General features: G+C 40.5%; 1 protein-coding gene across 1 annotated transcript; it reads right to left on the reverse strand.

The window, feature by feature from the left end:
- Window positions 1–3,450: 3,450 nt before the first annotated feature.
- On the reverse strand, window positions 3,451–7,984 carry KRT24 (keratin 24). The gene is made up of 8 exons (XM_082706046.1): window positions 7,205–7,984; window positions 6,322–6,404; window positions 5,657–5,813; window positions 5,237–5,398; window positions 5,012–5,137; window positions 4,474–4,691; window positions 3,994–4,106; window positions 3,451–3,796 (listed from the first exon to the last, which is right to left on the reverse strand). The coding sequence occupies exons 1-8, from the start codon at window positions 7,865–7,867 to the stop codon at window positions 3,693–3,695; spliced, it is 1,626 nt and encodes a 541-aa protein (XP_082562172.1). The 5' UTR covers window positions 7,868–7,984; the 3' UTR covers window positions 3,451–3,692.
- Window positions 7,985–21,427: the final 13,443 nt, after the last annotated feature.

Consider the following 21,427-nt stretch of genomic DNA (forward strand, 5'->3'; position numbering starts at 1 on the left):
AGATGAATGAATAAAGAAGATGTGGTATATACATAATGGAATATTATTCAGTCATCAAAAAATATGAATTTTTGCTTTGCAACAACATGGATGGAAGTAGAGGATATTATGTTAAGTGAAATAAGTCAGTCAGAGAAAGACTATCATATGATCTCACTCATATGTCAAATTTAAGGAGCATAGGGGAAGGGAGGAAAAAACAAAACAAGATGAAATCAGAGAGGGAGACAAACCATAAGAGACTCTTAACCATAGGAAACAAACTGAGGTTTGCTGGAGGGGAGGGTCTGAGGGGATGGGGTAACTAGGTGATGGGCATTAAGGAGGGCACATGAGGTAATGAGCGCTGGGTGTTATATACAACTAATGAACCACTGAACTCTATCTCTGAAACTAATGATGCAATGTATGTTAATTAATTGAATTAAAATAAAATAATAAAGTTTAAAAAAAAAAAAAGCAAAAAATAAATAAATAAAACTGCAGGGGCGCCTGGCTGGCTTGGTCAGTAGAGCACATGACTCTTGATCTCAGGTTGTAAGTTGGAGTCCCACATTGGGTGCAGAGATTACTTAAAAATAAAATCTTAAATATAAAAGTTTGAAAGAAATTATGATTTTTATGTTGTTATTATTGTGATAGATATCACCAGCAGTGATATTGAAACTTCCTGGAAACTTTTGGGTGTGGAACACTCAGTGGGGAAAGCACAGTGACCTTGTCTTGAAACGGTGACACAAAGCCATTGTTTGCATAAAAACCATCACGGAGACTTAAAATCTGACTTCTTGGTCTTAGGCAAACTAATACAAAAGTCATTTGAAGTCATTTATTTTACAGCTAGCTGCAAGCAGTGAGTAAAGCTAGATGCAGGGCATGTTTCTAAGGTTAGGGTGTTAGAATGAATCGGCAGAGGTTGTCATGTTTTGAAACACTCCCCAGCTCTGCGGTGTCGGTGTCGGTAAGAAGCAAGCTGGAGCCGGGTGAGGCAGTCTTATTGCAGTTTTAATGAGCTCCTCCTGTATGCTTTCATGTTTATTGTGATTTGGTTAATGAAATAAACAACCCCCGTCCCCCAACCCCCGCCCCCTGCTCAGGCCCACTCCCCAGGAACCAATGTACTTTGCATGTGACAGATTAGTGATACATTCTGGGCTTGTCCTCTTTATTTAAATGGCTTTAAATGCAAATATAAAAACAATTGGTTGAAGTGTTATCTCAGCGTTTGCTCCTTTCCACTTTATCATTTCATATTGCCATTGATACTACAAAGGAGTAAATTGTTTTTAAAAGGGCTTGACCAATATTTTCCAAGTGTCCCATTTGAGCCACTGATAATTTTTAAAAGTGCATTATATGCGGTAGCATTTTGTTAATTGAGGAGGTTATTTGGAAAATATTACCTACGAGCTATGTTCTGGGTGATTTATATTCATCACTTTGTCTTCTTTTATAGGTCTTTTGAACAGCATCTAATTCCATGAAGTCATTAAGCAAGTTTAGGCTCCTTTCCATAGACTTTCAAATCTTCTGGCTGTTTCCTCTTCTCTGCCTACTACAAACCTTCTTTCTTGCTTCTGATCTTTGTGAGGATGGATACCATGTCCATTCTTTTTTTTTTTTTTTTTTAAAGATTTTTTATTTATTTATTTGACAGAGAGATCACAAGTAGGCAGAGAGGCAGGCAGAGAGAGAGAGAGAGGAGGAAGCAGGCTCCCTGCTGAGCAGAGAGCCTGATGCGGGACTTGATCCCAGGACCCTGAGATCATGACCTGAGCCGAAGGCAGCGGCTTAACCCACTGAGCCACCCAGGCGCCCTACCATGTCCATTCTTGCCCATTGGCCCTTGAGGTCAGAATGACAAGAACAACCACACGAATGTCTGGATCAAAAGTCAACAGATGAAAATTCTTGTGCTAGTAGGCACTGGCTCTCCTTCTCATCATGAGTAAGTCCACTCTCAAGTTGATAGATTATTAACTTTAGAGTTCCAGAATAAAACATATGCTGTTTTACGTCATGTGGTTTTGAAGTGGTTTTAGAGTAGGTCATAATGTGTGAATACCCTATCCTGAACATTTTATTCAGTACTCTGAGTAAATTTCATGATCCTAATGGTTCAGTAATTTCAGGTTTAAAAATGGAAATGCTTGAAACAGACCCTACTGCATCTCAGTATGTTCTGGCCTTTTCTACAAACGATCATTTAGTACAAACGCAGCATCTTAGTGCATGCCAAGGAAACACAGGACGATGGTTTTCAGAGTAGCTGAGTATTGTTGCTTTGACATGAGGATAACACTAGCCATCAACATAGGTACCAGGTGGTACAGGACTAGCAGACTACATTTGGGAAGACCCACGGAGAGAAGCTTCCCCGATGTGGCCACGGTGACCTGGGGCCGGAGACTGCACACGACTGGTTCCCATTCGTGTCCTCCCCGCATTGATCTAGCCTAGATCAGCTGGTTCACATTTCTAAACCTTTCAGTACAGGAAAAACATCTAAGTTTTAATGTACTGTAATGGCTTGATGGGAAACCTATGTTTGACTCAAGACGACGTTGCTCTTTTTGAGTTGTGGTTTTGTGCTTAGCTATTAACTTTGTTCTCTGGTTATCTGTTTAAGTCGAAGTCTTAGTGTCCCTGCAGCTTCTATTCAATAAGCCTAGCAAATGAAAAGCTACATTTTTTGGATTATTTTTGATTATTGAAGTTTGACACCCTCGTACAGCTTTTATTGATTTTATATTTGAAGGTATGATTTGCCTAAATTATGTTCACGTTTATCCTTTGCAATTTTAAATTTGGCTTTTCGTGCCAAGTTTCAAGTTCTTTTCCCGAGGACTGGCTTGTGGGGTTGATTCTCTAATTTGTGGATCTGGTCTTATTAAATTCCTTATGGGAAAGACCTTAACCAGCTTAGCTTTGTCCTGTGTCTGGTTCTTCCTGGGACTGACCCTGTACCACCTCCTGACCTACTTTAACAGGCTTCATTATCCCAAGTAAGACAAGATGGAGCCATGTGGATAACCCGGGGGTAAGAACTTCAACAATGAAGAGTAGGAAAAGGAGACATCTGTTTGGCTAAGTGGCCGTTTTTTGGCTAGAGGTGTGGCTAGATTTTGTAAGGGTACAAGTATCTGGGATCTTTTCTCTTTGGGGCTTTCAAGGTTTTCAGAAATCTGGCACCTTATTATATATCCCATCTTATTTCTCACAACGTTTTTTAGGGATGCTGAAGTCTAATTTTAGTTATCACTGGGTTCCAGTGGGATGTTGCTAGAAATGCTCACATACCAAATAGCTCCAATCTTGATTTTTATGAAGAGGGTCTTATATAAATAATGAATTAATATTAGTAACATAATAGTGAGGAGAGATCATAACTGATAGCTTTATTTCTAGGTAAAATATTGAACTTCTTTAAAAATTTCAGGAAGCATTTAGTTAACTTGCAAAAGTAAGTTTATTGAAGCATGAAAACAATTAGAGCAAAGTTGTTATTTCAACTTTTTCAAGAGTGTTCTAGTAAGAAAAGAAAAGAGGATGCGAAAAAAATACATGGTCATCTACTTCTGGATGGAAATTCTTCCTGAAGTTATCCAGAAAGATGGCAGGATTGATGTGATTTCTTCATTTGTGTCCTTCGATTTTTCTCTGAAAGACACTCTTGCTGATCTGGAAATTGCTTATTTCACTTTCACCTCAGACACATTGCTCACTTGAGATGAGATGACTTTGCCATCCACCACCTCCTCCACGATGGTCTTAGTCACTCTGGTCTTGTTTGGATCTGAAAGTCACAGAATCACAATGTCAGTCTGGAAACGATCACATAAACCCAGATCAAGAGACATTCAAATGCATTCTTTAAGTAAGTTCTCTCGGGTTAAGATTTTGTAAACAGTAGTATATGCTTTTTATAAGACAAGAGAAGCATGCCTTTACTTTTAAATTATAAGATGATCATGAACATTAAGGAGTGTTTACCTCTTCCTTGGCCAGAACAGCTTCCAGATCTCGAGTCACCAGATCCCATGTTTCTGGATCCTGTACTTCTGGATCCTGAGTTTCTAAGATCAGATCCTCCAGAACCACAACCCCTAGAGGAAAAAAGAATTGTTTTCCTTTGTAGTTTGCAAAGGTGGGAGAAACCCACCATGCAGGGGGCTCTCCATGATGAAGGTAAATATTTTTGGATTGGACTGAGTCTCTGTGACTTTGTATCATCATCATTATCATCATCATTATTATTATTTAAGATGGACATGGAGGCCAACACAGGGCTTCAATTCATGACCCTGAGATCAAGACCTGAGCTAGGATCAAGAGTCAGATGCTTAACCAACTGAGCCACCCAGGTGCCCCACTGTGACTTTTTAAACCAAGTCCAGCCCTCAGACCCCTTTCTGGTTTCATAACAGAAGTACACCAAGGAATGCACCGAGTGGGTTCATAACTTTCACTCACCCTCCCTCCCCATCGAGCAGGCGTCGGTAGGTCTCAATCTCCATCTCTAGGCGGGTCTTGATGTTCAGAAGTTGCTCGTACTCTGCGTTCTGACATTCGGTCTCGCCTCGGATCTGACAGATCTGCTCCTCCAGGCCGCTGATCTTCATCTGGATTTCTGACAGCTGAGCCATGTAGCCAGCTTCTGTGTCAGCCAGGGTTCCCTCCAGGGAGCTTTTCTAAGAGAAAAAGCAAATCAAAACCTCGTGATGCAAAACTCCCCTTTTATAAGGTGCTAACAGAAGTACACCTTCAAGTGACAACTTAGGGTGTTCTATGATTGGTTCCTTATTTTTTTGTTGGCGTAACTGTTTTTCTTTAAGCCGAATCTTCTACAGAAGTTTATGATCTTGAACTGGAATGTTTATGCTTTCTATAACCACAAACGAGCTCTCCTAATGCTGCTTTCATTATGTGCCAAGTGGAACATCTTGGCAAAGAAAGAACACGGGATCGCTTAACTGCCTGTTGGAGAAGTTGCAAACCTCTTTGCACTCACCATGGCCATTTGGGACTGAAGCTCAATTTCCAGAGCTTGCAGAGTACGTTTCAGTTCTGTTATCTCATTCTTGGCCGAACTGGCTGCCCCGGCATCTGTAGAAATTTGTGCTTGCAGCGATGCACTCTAGAGAAAAAAGCAAATGCCGTCAGGGCAGGCTGAAGAACTGGGAGGAGGTGGCCTGCATGTGACTGCGGGCTCGGGCATCCAGCAGTGATGATCTACCTGTTTGTTGAACTGCTCCTCGGCCTCGCGGCGGTTTTGCTCAGCCAGCTCCTCATACTGCGCCCTCATGTCGTTCAGTAACTTGGTCAAGTCAGTCCCTGGGGCAGCGTTCATTTCCACGGTCACGTCCCCTCCGGAGCTTCCTTGCATGCTCTTCATTTCCTAGCGTGAAGAGAAACACCAAGGTGATAAAAAGAGGAAAGCAAAGACTTCTTAAAATGTGCATAGCCAACAAAAAAACCGAAAGTGGGACACTACAGGCTGCCCCCACTTGCCACTAAAGTCAGATATAATTTGCTCATGACTACTTGTTTCTTCGATCATAGGTGTCAGAAATCCATTTAGAGAAAACGTATTTTATTTTTACAGAATGATGTGGGTTAGGCCAGGGTCCTTTAGTAACATGGAATGTGTTCCTACCTCCTCGTGGTTCTTTTTCAGGTAGGCCAGCTCCTCGGTGAGGCTCTCGATCTGCATCTCCAGGTCAGAGCGTGTCATGGTCAGGTCATCCAGAACTTTCCGCAGGCCATTGATGTCGGCCTCCACGGCCTGCCTGAGATACAGCTCATTCTCGTACCTGGAAAGGATAACAGTAGGACAGGTCAGAGCATTTCAAATCCATCAATTCTAGCATAGTGAAGAAAAAGATTTTTCCTCTGAACTCTCGGTTTATTTATGTAATCTCTACGCCTAACGCAGGGCTTGAACTCACGACTCTGACCGAGATGAAGAGTTCCATTTTCCTCTGAGTGAATCAGCCACGCACCCCCTCCTGAGCTATTTGATTTAAAAAAAGGCTACTAAGTTTTCTCTTACGAATGATTCCCCTGGAATGAAAATTGTGAACTGAGTATTAATTCTATTGACGGCTAATATATTTTAGAACAAAAATTTCATCCTTAATTTGCCTCTCTTTTTGTTTCCTTGTTGGAGCAGAGTGGTGCTTTTTAAAAATTTACTCTTGGAATGTTTGTAAATTTAGGTCTTGATCTCCTAAAACATAGTTCTTTAAATTTAGAATAAGTGAAACAGACAGATTGCATTTTATTTCTCCCACAACATTTGCAAGTCTTCTCTTTTCTTACTTCATTCTGAAGTCATCAGCAGCCAATCTGGCATTGTCGATCTGCAGAACGATCCCAGCATTTTCAATAGTTGCAGTAATGATCTGGAAAAAGCAATAATAGTGAATGCATCATGGATACTTTTTACCTGTGTCTGCATGCCCCTCTGTGAGGGTAGATGTCCTTCGCGTTGGCATTTAAAGGAAAGTTGCTCTGAAAACGTGCTTAGTAATGACATGTTTATTGATAATCTGGTGTTGTTGGGCTACATCTTTCTGCAAAAAGGTAACAGTTTACACATTTACTGGAATAGGCATGAAACATTGTTTTATAGAGCACAGCCCTCTGCTTATTTCTTTTGCTTTGGAGAATCAGTTAATCTATAAGTTCTTTCAGAAAATAGTACAAAAAAATGAATTTTACTTCTAAAAAGTCTTTAAAAAAGTATTTCCCATACAATGGTGGGTAAACATTTCAGATTCTCCTCACACAGTATTTGCACCATATTTCCTAAGAAGAAAAGTAGCTGTAAAGATGATTTAAATATAGCAAGACACTAAAATATGTCGACCTGCCAGAATTAATCGGAAAACATTAGATTAAGCTAGTGTTGACTCATTGCCACCATTCTTGTGTGTACCTGTTAATTAGCTGTCTCGCGTTATATAAATTTTGCTCTTATGTAGAAACACTCAAATTTGAGATGCAAACAGATAATTAGTACGGTTGGATGTCATATACAGTACTGTCATAGTTAAAACATACCAAGTCCCATTTTACATGTACAACAAGCAAATATGTCTTTAAATAATTCCTTGACTTGAAATCTTCATTACAGTATATGGTCTGAATAAGAGCAAAAGATACAGAAATAATAGAAACTTGGTCGTGGATAGTGTCTCACCTGGTTCCGGAGATCTTCAATGACTGGATAGTATTTGCTGTAATCTTTTCCAGATCCACCATCTCCAGATCCAGGCCCAAATTTCTCATACCACTCCCTGATTTTGTTCTCCAGATCCGTATTGGCCTCTTCCAGGGCTCTGACCTTGTCTAGGTAACTGGCCAGGCGGTCATTGAGGTTCTGCATGGTTTGCTTTTCACCTCCCGAGAAAAGGCCCCCATCGCCAACACCCCCTCCCATACCACCCCCCATTCCACCGCCGTAGCTGTAGAAGCCTCCACTAGCACTGCCACCAATTCCAGACCCCCCACCAAAGCCAGACCCCCCACCAAAGCCAGACCCCCCACCAAAGCCAGAACCCCCACCAAAGCCAGAACCGCCACCAAAGCCAGAACCTCCTCCAAAGCCAGCCCCAGAGCTTGCAGTTCCTCCCAAACCACCCCCTCCTGAGCAGCTACCAAAACCTCCCCCAAAGCTACCTCCAAAGCCACTGGTCGATCCCCCACTCAGGCCACAGCTACCGGTTCCTCCTCGGAAGCCCCGGGCAGAGCCACCCCCCAGACCGCATCTGCTTCCACTGCTGAAGCTGCTCCCACCAGCAGACACCCTGACCATGCCGCTGCTTCCAGCCCTGGAAGAGGAGACTCGAGAAGAGCAAGACATGGTGCTCCTGCAAATGTTTAGCTCGTTCCGGGGAAGAGGAGAGGTGACACTGAAGCCCGTATTTGCAAGCTGTCTTTTTGGCCCTTATATACACACTTTCAGGGTGTTCCTTTTCTGTGTCACTTCTTAATCCCTATTACAGTTTTGCTAATCTGCAGTTGGAACCCACTCTACTGGCTCTTTTTCTGAAGCTAGGTCAGAGCCTCAGGGCATTTACTCTATCAAGAAAAAAAAAAAAGAGGTGGAGCAAAACAAAAACTTTTTTTTTCCCCCAGAATTACAGTTTTAATCTTTCAGAGGTTTCGATGACTTAGAATTCTTTCCTGAAAGTGTAATTCTATTCATTTTGCTTCATGATTTCCCAACTGAAGAACACATCCCCAGATTAGCAAATGCAATTAAAATACTTAATACAATGAGAATGGAAATTTCCCAACAAACTCCTAACTTTTGTTCCTATTATCCTCTTAAAGTTGAAATTAGCTCTAGCATCAGCATTAGTTTTAGGTTTACTTAATTGTCCTTCTCCATGATCATTTCAATCCCCATATTTCTAAGGGTACGTTTGTATTGAAGTTTTCTTTGTGTTCTGAGATCAGATTAGGAATTTTCACTGTTAAAAAGAAAGAATGAAATATAATCATTTTCTCTGCATGTACTATTAGATCTCGGCAATATGCTTACTTGAGCAGAGAATATCCTGGAAAGACTGGAAACAGCTTTAGAGCGGGGTTCATTGTCACTGATATGATGGTACGAAGATGCTTTTCTTTCTGATTAAATTCGAGCCTGAGATGGTGATAGCAACTTCCTTTTTTGGAGTCAAATCTTAAGTAAGATGATGCTGATTTTATCTTTGTTTTAAAGGTGTCTGGAGAAGGGGATCTGAATCCACTTTCTGCTAACCAATGTTATGCCTGGAGTCATTTTGCCGATACTAAAATGTGGAATTCCCCCTGGCTGCTTTCTGCTCATATTTTTTCTGTTTTGGTTGAAAAGATATTTAGTAAAGATACGTATCCACTTCCGATAACTAATGTTATGACTGGGATCATTTTACAGATAACCAAAATCTAGAATCTTCCCCAGTTCACTTTCTGCTTCCTGTTTTTCTGTCCCTTTGCATTTCACATTACTTCCGTTTGCCTCTGCTAGTAGTTTCTCTGGTTTAAAAGTTTTGGTTTTCATTTTTTGGGTTTTGTTTTGTTTTGTTAAGACGCTCCTATATGATTCCCCTTACATGAAGTACCTGGCATTGTCAATTTCAGAGACAGTAAACAGAACTGAGTTGCCAGTGGCTGGGTGGAGGGGAACTGAGGAGCTGTTTAATGGATATAGAGTTTCAGTTTTGCAAGATGAAAAGAGTTCTGGAGGTTGGTTGCAGAGCAAGATGAATGTACTTAACAATACTGAGCAGACACAAATGTTAAGATGGTAAATTTTGTTATGTTCACTTTACCACAATTTTTAAAAAGCGTCTTTTTTAAAAAAAAGATTTTATTTATTTATTTGAGAAAGAGAGAGCAAGAGAGGGAAGTAACATAAGCAGGGGGAGTGGGAGAGGGAGAAGTAGGCTGCCTGGCAGGCGGAGCTCAATCCCAGGACCTTGGGATCCCCCACCAGAACCAAGCCGAAAGCAGATGCTTAATGACTGAGCCACCGAGGCCCCCCTAAAAAGTAACTTAAAAAAAAAAGTGTAGATGATTTTAAAACCTTTCTTGGCTTCCGCTTTATGCTCAGGTAGCTGAGTTTTGCTTATTAAAACTAGTTTTTATCTTGGCAGTCTCTTTAAATTGTGTGCGTGTGCTTTAATCACCATCAATCATTTGTTAGCCTGCGTTCTGCCTTCTGTTAATTTCTCCTCGGACTGCCTTTGATTGGGACACACTATTAAATAAATAGGTGATAATTCCCTTTGCTGTGTAGCTCTTCAGGAATTAGTTTTTACATTTGCCTGCCCTATCTTCTTTCTCTTCTCTCTCTCTCTCTCTCTTTCTATCTGACAGAGAGAGAGAGAGAGAGAGAGAGCGAGCACGCACAAGCAGGGGGAGTAGCAGGAAGAGGAAGAGGGAGACACAGGGTTCCTGCCGAGTAAGGAGCCCAACGTGGGGCTTGATCCCAGGACTCTGGGATCATGACCTGATCCAAAGGCAGTTGCTTAATCAACTGAGCCACCCAGGCCCCCTATGCCTTATTTTCACAGCAGTGGTGTTACCATTCTTCTGTGGAGAGTGCCATCTCTCCAAGGCCGTTGAGGTGCTTTATAAACTTTAAATTATTAAGCTGGGAGTAATTCTCATCACACCCTTTTAAAGTAGGTAAAAAAAATGCACCAGCGTTAAGGAATGTTGGTCATCTTGTCTCACCCCTCCCCAGAGCTGGGAAACCAGGGAAGCCTAAGCACTAGTGATTAATGGTAGGATGGTAAATGCTAGAGATAAGAAAAAAACCACTGGGCTTTTCTTCCCTTTCATAAATGTATGAAATGTAATCTTTCCATGTTCATAAAGGCTGGCATTTGCCTAAAGGAAGGTCTAAAGAAAGGGACAATGGCTAAATGAAAGAAAGCTAATTGCAATGGTGAAATTTCAGAGCCTGGGTAGAAAGAGCTTTATGTGGAAAGAATGAGAAAAACCAACATTCAGCAGCAGCTCTGGCCTCCGAAATTTGCTTGAGGCTTGTGTTTTTAGTTGTCATGTGAGTTGTATCTTTTTCATTTTGGTGGCTTTACTAACCTTCTGTTTGGGGATATCTGGATTGTTCGGGTGTCCACTGAAGAAGCTTGTGATGACTAAGGTATTCCATCTTCTGCCTTATTTTTTTTTTCTAGCTTTCTTCTTGATATAATTTTTAATGCTGACACATTTCTTTTCTGTTTTGAAAATTGAGATTCAAACTTAAGTTCTTTTTTAAAAATTTTTTAAAAGTTGAAAAAAATCAAAAAAATTTTTTTATATTTTTAAAATAAGATTTTATTTATTTATTTGACAGAGAGAGAGAGAGAGAGATCACAAGTAGGCAGAAAGGCAGGCAGAGAGAGAAGGGGAAGCAGGCTCCCTGCTGAGCAGAGAGCCCAATTGGGGGCTCAATCCCAGGACCCTGAGATCATAACCTGAGTCGAAAGCAGAGCCTTAACCCCATGGGCCACCCAGGCGCCCCCAAAATTAAGGTCAAAGATGCTTCTCTGATACTCTAGAGTTATTGCTGGGAAGGGTATGTAATAAATAAGACAACCATTACTACTTCAAATTCCTTGCCTGATGAGGCGGTGTATGAATATATATAGACATAAACTCACAGGATTTTCTTCTATTCATCAGTATTACTTTACATGCATTTTTTAATGCTTTCTTTCTATGGATCTATGCATTTCCTTTTAAATAGGTAGACCTATCAAACAGACTCATCTTAATTCTCTGATTGGCAAACTCTAGAACACTGGTGTTTAGTGGATTGAAGGGTTTTAATCGCTTATATAAATAAAATTCTGTTCTTGCTTGAGGTGTTAGAATTCATTTTTTGTTTTAAGATTCTATTTATTGGAGAGAGAGTGAAAGCAAGAGAGCACAAGCAGGGGGAATGGCAGATGGTGAGGGAGAAACAGGCTCCCCACTGAGCAGGGAGCCCAATAAGGGCTCCAACCCAGCACCCCGGGATCATGACCTGAGCTGAAGGCAGATGCCCAACCGACTGAACCACCCAGGTGCCCTAGAATTCTTTAGTAAATACTGGTCCCCCTTGTTTTAAGACATCCTCCAAATTTAATACTTTCTTTATTTGAAATAATGACTTGCCAAGGCTCACAAATTAATTCTTGCCATTTCTTTCATTTGTAAAATGAAAGCTTCAAGAATCTGGTGAGTTTGCAGTGAAACGTAATGTTCAGAGATGCCAGCTTCAGTGCCTGGTGTCCCAGAGTTGTTCAATATAAGATCCTTTCAAAGAAATAAAGTGAAACCCTGACGACCAGGGTCCCAGTTCAGTGCTGCCCTTAGTTATATAGTGCTTTGAATAGTTTCTTGTGAGCAGTTATTTTACTTGTAAAGAATCATGTAAATGATGGTTCAGTATAGAATAAAACTTTTGCAATGAGTGCAGAATGATTTGCAAATAATAACATGAGACATTTTTGTCAGATAGATTACTAGTATTTCTTTATTTTTATTTTTTTAAAAAAGATTTTATTTATTTGTCAGAAAACGAGAGCACAAGTGGGGGAGCAGCAGGCAGAGGGAGGAGAAGCAGACACCCCACTGAGCAGAGTCCTGGTGAGGGACTTGATCCCAGGATGCTGGGATCATGACCTGAGCCGAAGGCAGATGCTTAATGGACTGAGCTGCACAGGTGCCCCGTGCATCCAAATTTTACTACCTTTCAAGACCTGCCTCTTTTTGAATACTTTTCTTGCCCCACCTACCAACTCCTAATTTACCAGCTTCCCCACCTCTCTACAATCTTCTTTCTTTTGTTTCTTATAGTTTCTACCACATTACTCGCCACTTAGCTATTCTTTTATTTTTTCCTTAAAATTAAAAAAAAGCAGGGGGTACCTGGATGGCTCAGTTGGTTAAACATCTGACTCTTGATTTTAGCTCAGGTTATGATCTCAGGGTCATGAGATCAAGTCCCACATTAGGCTCTACCCTCGGGGTGGAGCCTGCTTAAGATTCTCTCTCTCCCTCTGCCCCTCCCCCTGTCATCCCTCCTTGGCACGCATGCTGTCTCTAAAAAAAAAAAAAAAAAAGGGAACATATTCATTGCAAAAACACTTAAACATACAGTTTTTCTTTAAAGATTTTTTTTTTAAGATTTTATTTATTTATTTGAGAGAGAGACAGTGAGAGAAAGCATGAGCGAGGAGAAGGTCAGAGGGAGAAGCAGACTCCCCACGGAGCTGGGAGCCCGATGCGGGACTCGATCCCGGAACTCCGGGATCATGACCCGAGCCGAAGGCAGTCGTCCAACCAACTGAGCCACCCAGGCGTCCCACTTTAAAGATTTTTAAGTGGTACAAGTAGTACATTTTTTTCCCAGAAAAATTGGAAAATGCATACAAACATGCAGCAGAAAATAAAGATCACTCACATTTTCACTACCCACAAACAGCCACTGTTCATAGGTTGGTGTACTTTCTTCCAGATTTTTAATAAGCATGTATGTAATTTGTGAATAATTATTTTCTTACAAAAGTAGATGATCCTGCATTCATTGTTTTAAAACTCTATTTTTCATTTCTCAAGAGATGACTGACATCTTTTCAGGCCAATACACCAACTCAAACATTCTTTTTTTTTTTTTTTTTTAAGATTTTATTTATTTATTTGACAGAGAGAGATCACAAGTAGGCAGAGAGACAGGCAGAGAGAGAGGAAGGGAAGCAGTCTCCCCACTGAGCAGAGAGCCCGATGTGGGACTCGATCCCAGGACCCTGAGATCATGACCTGAGCCGAAGGCAGTGGCTTAGCCCACTGAGACACCCAGGTACCCCCAACTCGAACATTCTTAACTGGCTGCATAACATGCTTTCAATGGACCTTGATGATAACAGTCTATTGATTCTCTTTTGTGGGATATTTTATAATGTCTGGTATTTCACTATGATAAGACATCAGAAGGGTGGGCATATAATAAATAACTGTCCTAGGAATGGAACTCCAGGTTCTAAGAACATGCTGTTTCCTGAAGGGCCTTTGATTCCTGTTGCTGAATTGTTGCCAATCTCACTCTATCTAACAATGCATTTGTGCCTTTTCCCTATACCCTTGCTAAAATAGGTATTACCACTAAACAAAACAGACCTGTTTTGATGTCCTTCTTTGAATATGAGAGATCTTGGACATGGGGCACTTCGCTTTTTTAAAAAAAATATTTTATTTATTTATTATTTATTTATTTTTAAAATTTATTTGATAGAGATCACAAGTAGGCAGAGAGGCAGGCAGAGAGGAAGGGAAGCAGGCTCCCTGCTGAGCAGAGAGCCCCATGCGGGGCTCCATCCCAGGACCCTGGGATCATGACCTGTGCCAAAGGCACAGGCTTTAACCCACTGAGCCACCTGGGCGCCCTGGCCTGGGGCACTTTGTAATGTTTGTTGGTCATTTATATTTTATGAATTGCTTATGTGTGTCATGTATCCATTTCTTAACACCATAGCTATCTTTTACTTAAGGATCTGTTCATGAATTTATACACTGGGGCTATCAGTCAAATATGTCATATATGAAAAGGACATCGAAAACCTTTGTTAACTTGTGGCATTGCTGAAAATTTAGATATAAAGTGATTGGCGGTTGGCTCCCTTCTGCATCCAGCCTCCAAGATGGTGGGCTAAAGTTCTTATCTTCTTGGATGATGCCCCGGGGGATGTGGCAGGCGGACAGGCAGCGTTGGGGGCAGTGGTTAGGGAAAGAAGGTTTGGCGAATAGGAGGCTGAGGATGAGTTGGGCCAGCTAACCAGGTTGTGGGTTCTTGGAACTACCAATTTCTTGGGAGTTGGCTGGTCCCAGAATCCTCTCTTCATTTTGGACAGAGAAGACATCTGCCAGCAGGTGGCGCCAAACTGCAGCTAAGACAAGATTGAAAGCGTGTAGCCCAAATCTGGAGTCCCTTGGCTGACGGCTGCAGATTCCCCTTGTGTGTGTGAGGCTGGGGGGGGGTGGTGTTGGAATGGATTTTGATCACATTTTACCAAGGTTTAAAATGTTTTCTTTTAATTTTGTGTTTTTCACTGTATATCATTTTTTTGATACTGATCTCTCTTCCCCCTCATGCTTTCGTAAAAGCAAAATCCTCTTTGGATTTCTTTCGGTTAGCAAAATCAGGTACAAGTATATGTCTTCCATAAAAGGGAAGTGGTATAACCGTGAATTTTTGAAAAGAAGGGGAAACTTGTATTTACTTATGATTTTATTATTTATTATTCAATTTATTATTATATTCATTTACCAATTATTCTAATGTTTTCTTTTTATGATTCTATAAATTATCATCCTTTTACTATCTTATTTTATTATTTTATTCTATCATTTATTTTATTCTTTTATTATCTTGTTAGTTTATATTTTGCATACCAGTAATAAGTCAATTTTTATCAGTTATTATTTGAACATCTTGCAAAAACCACTCTGCCAGATCGTAGGGCATAAAATTGACAAGTCGTGGTCTCTGATTTTAGAGAACTTATGTATAATTTTTGTTGTATTTTATATGATCACAAAAAATCTTCTCTTATGTAATTTTCACAATGTTAAGAAAGTGTGAGAAAAATAATTTACATTTTTTTTTTCCTACTGAGAAACAATAGAGCTTATTTGCTGTCCCAGTGGTTGACCTAGTTGTAGACACTTGGTTGCTGCTGGCTGATTTATCATCTTCCCTTGTTTACAGATCATTGCCCTAGTTAGAAGCCCTGTTTCCATGTAGCTTGTTTCTAGAAGCTCACTCTACCTTCTGTCACAGACTTGTAGCCATATCCTGTTACCCAGAGACAGAAACTGATTCTCTCCTAGTTTTGCTGCTACAGTTCTGTATTGCAGCCCCCTGTGAAAACCATGACCCCATTGGTTCTCTGCGTCCAAACACCTGTGCCATCTCCATCATGTACAGTCGCCCAGTCGCCCATCATCATGTCCAATCGCCCAAATTCCTTTTAACCACTAACTGTTGGGAATGATGTAGGAGATGCTGGAAAGGAGAACATCGTATTCCTGTTGTTGGGCCTTTACGTTGTCCTAGAGCACTAATGTCGTAAGTAGGGTTATCTATTCTATATTAAATCCAACAAATTTTTATTGAGCCCTTATTCTTTGACAGATATTGGGCTGGGAAACAGGGCTTTGTGTTTATCAATCTACAGAATATCTGCTCAGCTACATGTGGTTAAAATTGGCTATGGTGGAACTTTAGATAACTATTTATGACCTTGTTTCCATAGGAGAATGTATTCAAGGTCCAAAAGGTCAGCATGACGTGTTGCCTCAAGAAACCTGGAGCCACATTTTTCGTACTTCTAGCTCCCCAGTTACTATCTGGCTGTGTACCAGCTGTAGGATGTTGAGAAAATTACTTAAATCTCTGTACGATGGTTTTCACATGTATAAAATGAAGACAATGGCTCCTACATCATAGAGTTACCGTGAGGACTAAAGAAGGTATAGTTGTAAAGAGCCAGGAGTAATACTTGGCATATGGCAGATGTGAAATGTGTTAGTCAAATAGAAAAATGTGTTAAAAAACCTTTTGGAATTCAAGGTCCTCTTGAATTGAAGACTGCTTTTGTTTTTAACATCACATGAATATAATTAATAACCATTATGTCTTCATTCATTTTAAAAAGTCCTGGGATTTTTTTTTTAAAAAAGGTTTTAATTATTTATTTAACAGAGAGAGAGAGACCACAAGTAGGCAGAGAGAGAGAAGGGGAAGCGGGCTCCCTGCTGAGCAGAAAGCCTGATGTGGAGCCCTGAGATCATGACCTGAGCTGAAGGCAGACGCTTAACCCACTGAGCCACCCAGGTGCCCCTTAAAAAATGTTCTGGGATTTTAACCCTAGGACCAGTTACCTAAAAAACAGAAAAAATAAATAGAAAACAAGATTATGTATATGTGGCAATGCATTATTTTTTATTTTAAAAGTCCCATAAAATGAATACCTATGAGAAAGGTTGAGGAGAGTGGGTATTTTGCTTGACTCATCCATTCTTTAATTACTGGATAATATTTGCTGTAATCTTTGGCTGGGCCAAATCTCTATTGATTTTGATTTTTGAATCCGCAGCTTGTTGATGCTGTATCCTGGGAACTGAGGTTCCAGATGGTATGCTTTTCACATGGCAGAAGCCCACCATTATAGCCTCCAGTCTTTCTATCATGACACCTGCCTTAACTGTAGGTGTGTTTATCACCATGGAAACCTATACTTACACCTACACCACTATCTCCAATCTGGGCTAAGTATCATTTCTCAAAAGTTTGTTCTAATGATTCATCACGTTCAAGGCCTTTTGCTCCTTTAAATAAGACATCATTTTCTTGTCTAATCTCTCTTGCTATTCATACTGGCATTTCCACATCATTTTTGCAGTTTTCAACCACACTTTTACATGTCCATGAAATCTAAGTAATAATTATCAGAGTTGTTAGAGGCAGTCAGGACATTCCACAATGAAGGAAACTGAAGCTTGAAAATTATGTTTTCCCAAAGCAAATGAACAAATAAAAAAAAAAAAAAAAAGAAAGAGAGAGAGAGACAAACCAAGAAACAGACTCTTAAGTATAGAGAATGAACTGGGGGTTACCAGAGGGGATGGAGTGGGAGATGGGGGAAATACGTTGAGGGGGTTAGGAGTGCATTTTTTGTGATGAGCACTGCATCATATATGGAACTGTTGAATCACTATATCAAACACCAAAAACTGATATAGCACTGTATGCTAACTACACTGGGATTAAAATTAAATAAAAACTTAGTAAGATTTAAAAATTTATGTTTTCCTTTACGTAATACAATTTGTTGGTGCAAACTGTAGAATTTCCAGGGTTGGAACCTGGGTCTCTTGACTCTGCCCAATACTTGTTTCATTATATCGAATGTTCTTTGTTGACCTGCTCTCCTCATGGTTGTCACCTTCACTGTGTGTCCCTGACATACATTTACCTCGAAGAGATCCTAGGCTGAAAGGGGTCACACCTGAAGGGAATGAAGTTTATGAAGAAAAAAAAAAAAACCCCACGAATCTCCTCATTTCTAGCATCCCTTAATGTGAAATTCAGTGTTCCCACCTTAAATTCTGTCCCTTTGGAGCAGTTTAAAAATTATCTTTGGGTATTTTATATTTTATAATGTTTTCTTTCTTTGGGAAAGAAAGAACCCAAGAAAGGGAGAGAGGGCAAGAGAGATGTGTTAAAGCAGTTTTTGAAAATTAAAATTTTAAACCTTTTATTTTTATTTTATTTTATTTTTTTAAACTTTAAACCTTTTAATGACCAATATTTTCTTATCACTAACCCTAATTCTGTCAGCTTTGAGATATTTACTGTGAAACAAGTTTGCTGAAAGTTACAGTTAAGCAAAACTTCCCATGAAATCTACAAATATTTCTGTGACTCGTGGACAATCACACTTGTATCATTAATCTAGAAGCATTCGGTCTTTGCTTTAGTGAATTCTTTTCCTTTTAAAAAAAGATTTATTTATTTATTTGAGAGAGAGCAGGGTGGGAGGGGCAGAGGGAGAGGGAGCGAGAATCTCAAGCAGACTGCACAGTGAGCCCAGAGTCACCCCCCTGGGTGGATCTCACGACCCTGAGATCATGACCTGCACAGAAACCAAGAGTCTGAAGCTTAACCAGCTGAGCTACCCAGGTGCCCCTAGTGAATTCTTCTTAATGAAATGAATATAATTTACTTTCTGTTCATTTAGTCGATACTAAATGGCATAAAATGAAACATCTTAGGTCCATGTTGAAGAAAAGTTTCTGTTAGTTTCTGTGTCTCCCCATATATTTTGAGACATTTTGTATAAAATCACCTTTTGTGGAATACATTTCAAGGGACTGAGGTTTCTGAAATCCTTGCCAAATTCATAGGGTAGTGTGTTGGGTGTGGAAAGAATTGGAGTGGCAGTTTGGAGAACAGTCCAAGTCCTACACTGCCCCTTAATTACTGTGAGACCGAGGACAAGACAGGTAACACCTCTGAGTCAGACCCTTGGTCTGTAAATGGGCATCATGCTTCTTACCTTCTAGGGTTTCATGAAGATCAAGTTCTTGTTATCTTATATCTGTATATTAAAATATCTTATAGTGATATATTAAAATCCTAAAGTGATCTATAAACATAATGTACAATCACCGTTCAATTAATTAAGATGCTAGTGTTTGTTCTTTGAGTTCTATTTCCAGGCTTTAAGAAAAACTGATATTCAAGGTGAGGAGAAATGGAGGAGTGAGTTTTTATATCAGAGTTAAGTAAGTACCCATTCGCACCTTCTCTTTCTTTGGGTTTCTAGACCTAGAAACTGAACTAGTGTCAAAGGTTAAAAAATGCTCTTTTTCTGATATGTCTGAGACATGATTATCTGTATTGACTGAATTTCCTGTTTTTGCTTTAATGGCCTGGAAAATGGTTTCAGTGCACGTAAATTTTTATTTTATTTTTTTAAATTTTATTTATTTATTTATTTATTTGACAGAGAGACACAGTGAGAGAGGGAGCACAAGCAGGGGGAGTGAGAGAGGAAGAAGCAGGCTTCCCGCCAAGCAGGGAGCCCAATGCGGGGCTCCATCCCAGGACCCTGGGATCATGACCTGAGCCGAAGGCAGACGCTTAACGACTGAGCCACCCAGGCGCCCCGCATGTAAATTTTTATTAAGGTTGCCTTGTTTCAAGTATTCTTTCTCTCTCTTTCTCTCTCTCTCACACACACACACCCCTATCCCTCTAATATGTTGAATGCTTCCAAACACTATTAAATCCCTCTAATCCTGGTGGAGATTTAGGTCCATGCCCTGGGGTAATTACTTCCATCTTCTGCTTTATGTGGGAACCGAGGGGTCTTCTGTGAATGTGTCGCATGTCTTCTCTGTGGCTAAGGTGTTGGTTATATGCCAGTACAGGTCAGTGCGGACCTGACAGACGTTAAATATGGAAGAAGGTCTCTAAGACAGAACCCACTTGAAGAAAAGATGGCTTTGGGGCACCTGGGTGGTTCAGTTGGTTGAGTGACTGCCTTCGGCTTAGGTCATGATCCTGGAGTCCCTGGATCGAGTCCCTCTTTGGGCTCCCAGCTCCGCGGGGAGTCTGCTTCTCCCTCCGACCTTCTCCCCTCTCATACTCTCTCTCACTCTCTCTTTCTCAAATAAATAAATAAGATCTTAAAAAAAAAAAAAAAAGAAAAGAAAAGATGGCTTCTACCATCAGCTACACTTGACTGCAGAGGTTAGATATCCTAAGGGGCGTGGAGGTCTTGAGTGTGGACTGCTCATTCATGCTGGCAGGTCAGGGGTAAGCGCTGTAGGGAGTGATTGCTCTGAGATGAATGCTGGAATGTCTTGGGGCTCTGCTGTGGGATCCCACAGGCAGTGAAGGGTTAACTCAGCAAGCTTAGGATGCCCAAACCCTGCACATTCCAAAAAAGGAACTGGCCCTTACCCAGCTTCTGAGAGATTACCTCTAAGCCTTGGAAGATCCTGCCTGATTAGAAGGCCTTTCTAGATGCCAGAGAGTTTATTTAACAATGGGATTTCTGGGGAGGTCCTTGGGCTACCCTGTATCAGTGTGGCCTCTGAAGGGGCTGGAAATTGAGTAACTAAGGTATGTCACATGAGTTCCCCTGGCAACATAACTGACCCCCCAGTAAAAACACTGGACATCAAGGTTTTGTGAGTTTCTCTTATTGGAAAAACGATATGTGGTGACAAGTCATTTCCAGGAGAAGTCAGTCCCAATTTATATGATTCTACTGTGCTTCATCTCTTCTATACCTGGATTTTCATCTGTATCTGTTCACTATAAAAAAAAACCCCATAACCATGAATATAGCAGCTTTTCTGAGTTCTGCGAGTCCTTCTGGGGAATCATTGAGCCTGAGGATGGCCTTGGGGCCCCCAACACACCTACACAGCGCGGAGCTCCAGGAAGAGAAGAAAGGGTGTTTGTTTCCTTTTTCATTTTCCCATACAACTTGTATGCATCTTGAGACTTGAGATTATGTGCAGCCTAATGCAGAAGCATTAAATTATGGTGGATAAGGTCTGTGTATGTAGTTTCAGAGGCAGGGGTTAAAGAATTAGAAAAATTAGTGTGTAAGTGTTAAGGAGACTTCTCGGATACCTATATATATTTTTATGTTTCAAAGTTATTTGACATTTGTAATTGTCCTGGACAATTACAAGTCTATAACTATGTTCTTTCGGTGCTGTGTATACATAAGCCCCCTTTTATGTCAGGCAGCGAGAGAGCTCTAATGAACCCAGGCAGTGATGTTCTTTTTTTCCTTTCTGGAGAGCTTTCAGCTGCTTCTTGCCTGGGACATGTGTTGCAGCATGTTACCCACTGTGCCAGGTTGTACCTCCCACCCGAACAGGAACATCTTGGCCCTGTTGGGTGCCGTGTCCCTGCAGGCATGAGCCTCACAAAGGATAGGATCGGGAGCTGTGCCCTGTGTTTTCTTTACAGACTTGTCATTTTGCCGATGCACTCATTGCAATTAGGTCATTTTTTTCCCTGAATGCTTTTGTTTTAGTTGGCTGATTTATTAAATTCATTGTCTTATTGAAAAGTAGGGAGAATTACTGTTCACCTTTGAAAGGACTGATAGCATTCTCTCTCTCTCATTCTGAGTACCGTGGGTGACTCGGAATCCCGATAGGGACTCTGAAGCCTTTGGGGGAAACACGGACTTGATCATCTCTATAAAACCTACATCATTAAAGTTCTTGGATATCATGAATTTCATTTTTACATCTTTATTTCTTCATTATACTAGCCACATTTATTGAGGGCTTAATATGAACCACTTTTCAACCTGTATAAATTGAATATTTACTCCTTGTAACAAAT

This window comes from Mustela nivalis, assembly GCF_964662115.1.
Source record: "Mustela nivalis genome assembly, chromosome: 17".
NCBI classification, from domain to species: domain Eukaryota; kingdom Metazoa; phylum Chordata; class Mammalia; order Carnivora; family Mustelidae; genus Mustela; species Mustela nivalis.

What these genes read in the sequence shown, in the direction of transcription:
- KRT24 (XM_082706046.1), bottom strand. Translation starts at nt 7,867, where the DNA reads ATGTCTTGCTCTTCTCGAGTCTCCTCTTCCAGGGCTGGAAGCAGCGGC. An exon ending in TGAAAAAGAACCACGAGGAG is followed by an intron (nt 5,399 to 5,656) that starts GTAGGAACACAT and finishes TCTTCACGCTAG; the next exon opens with GAAATGAAGAGCATGCAAGG. An exon ending in AGGAGCAGTTCAACAAACAG is followed by an intron (nt 5,138 to 5,236) that starts GTAGATCATCAC and finishes TTTTTTCTCTAG; the next exon opens with AGTGCATCGCTGCAAGCACA.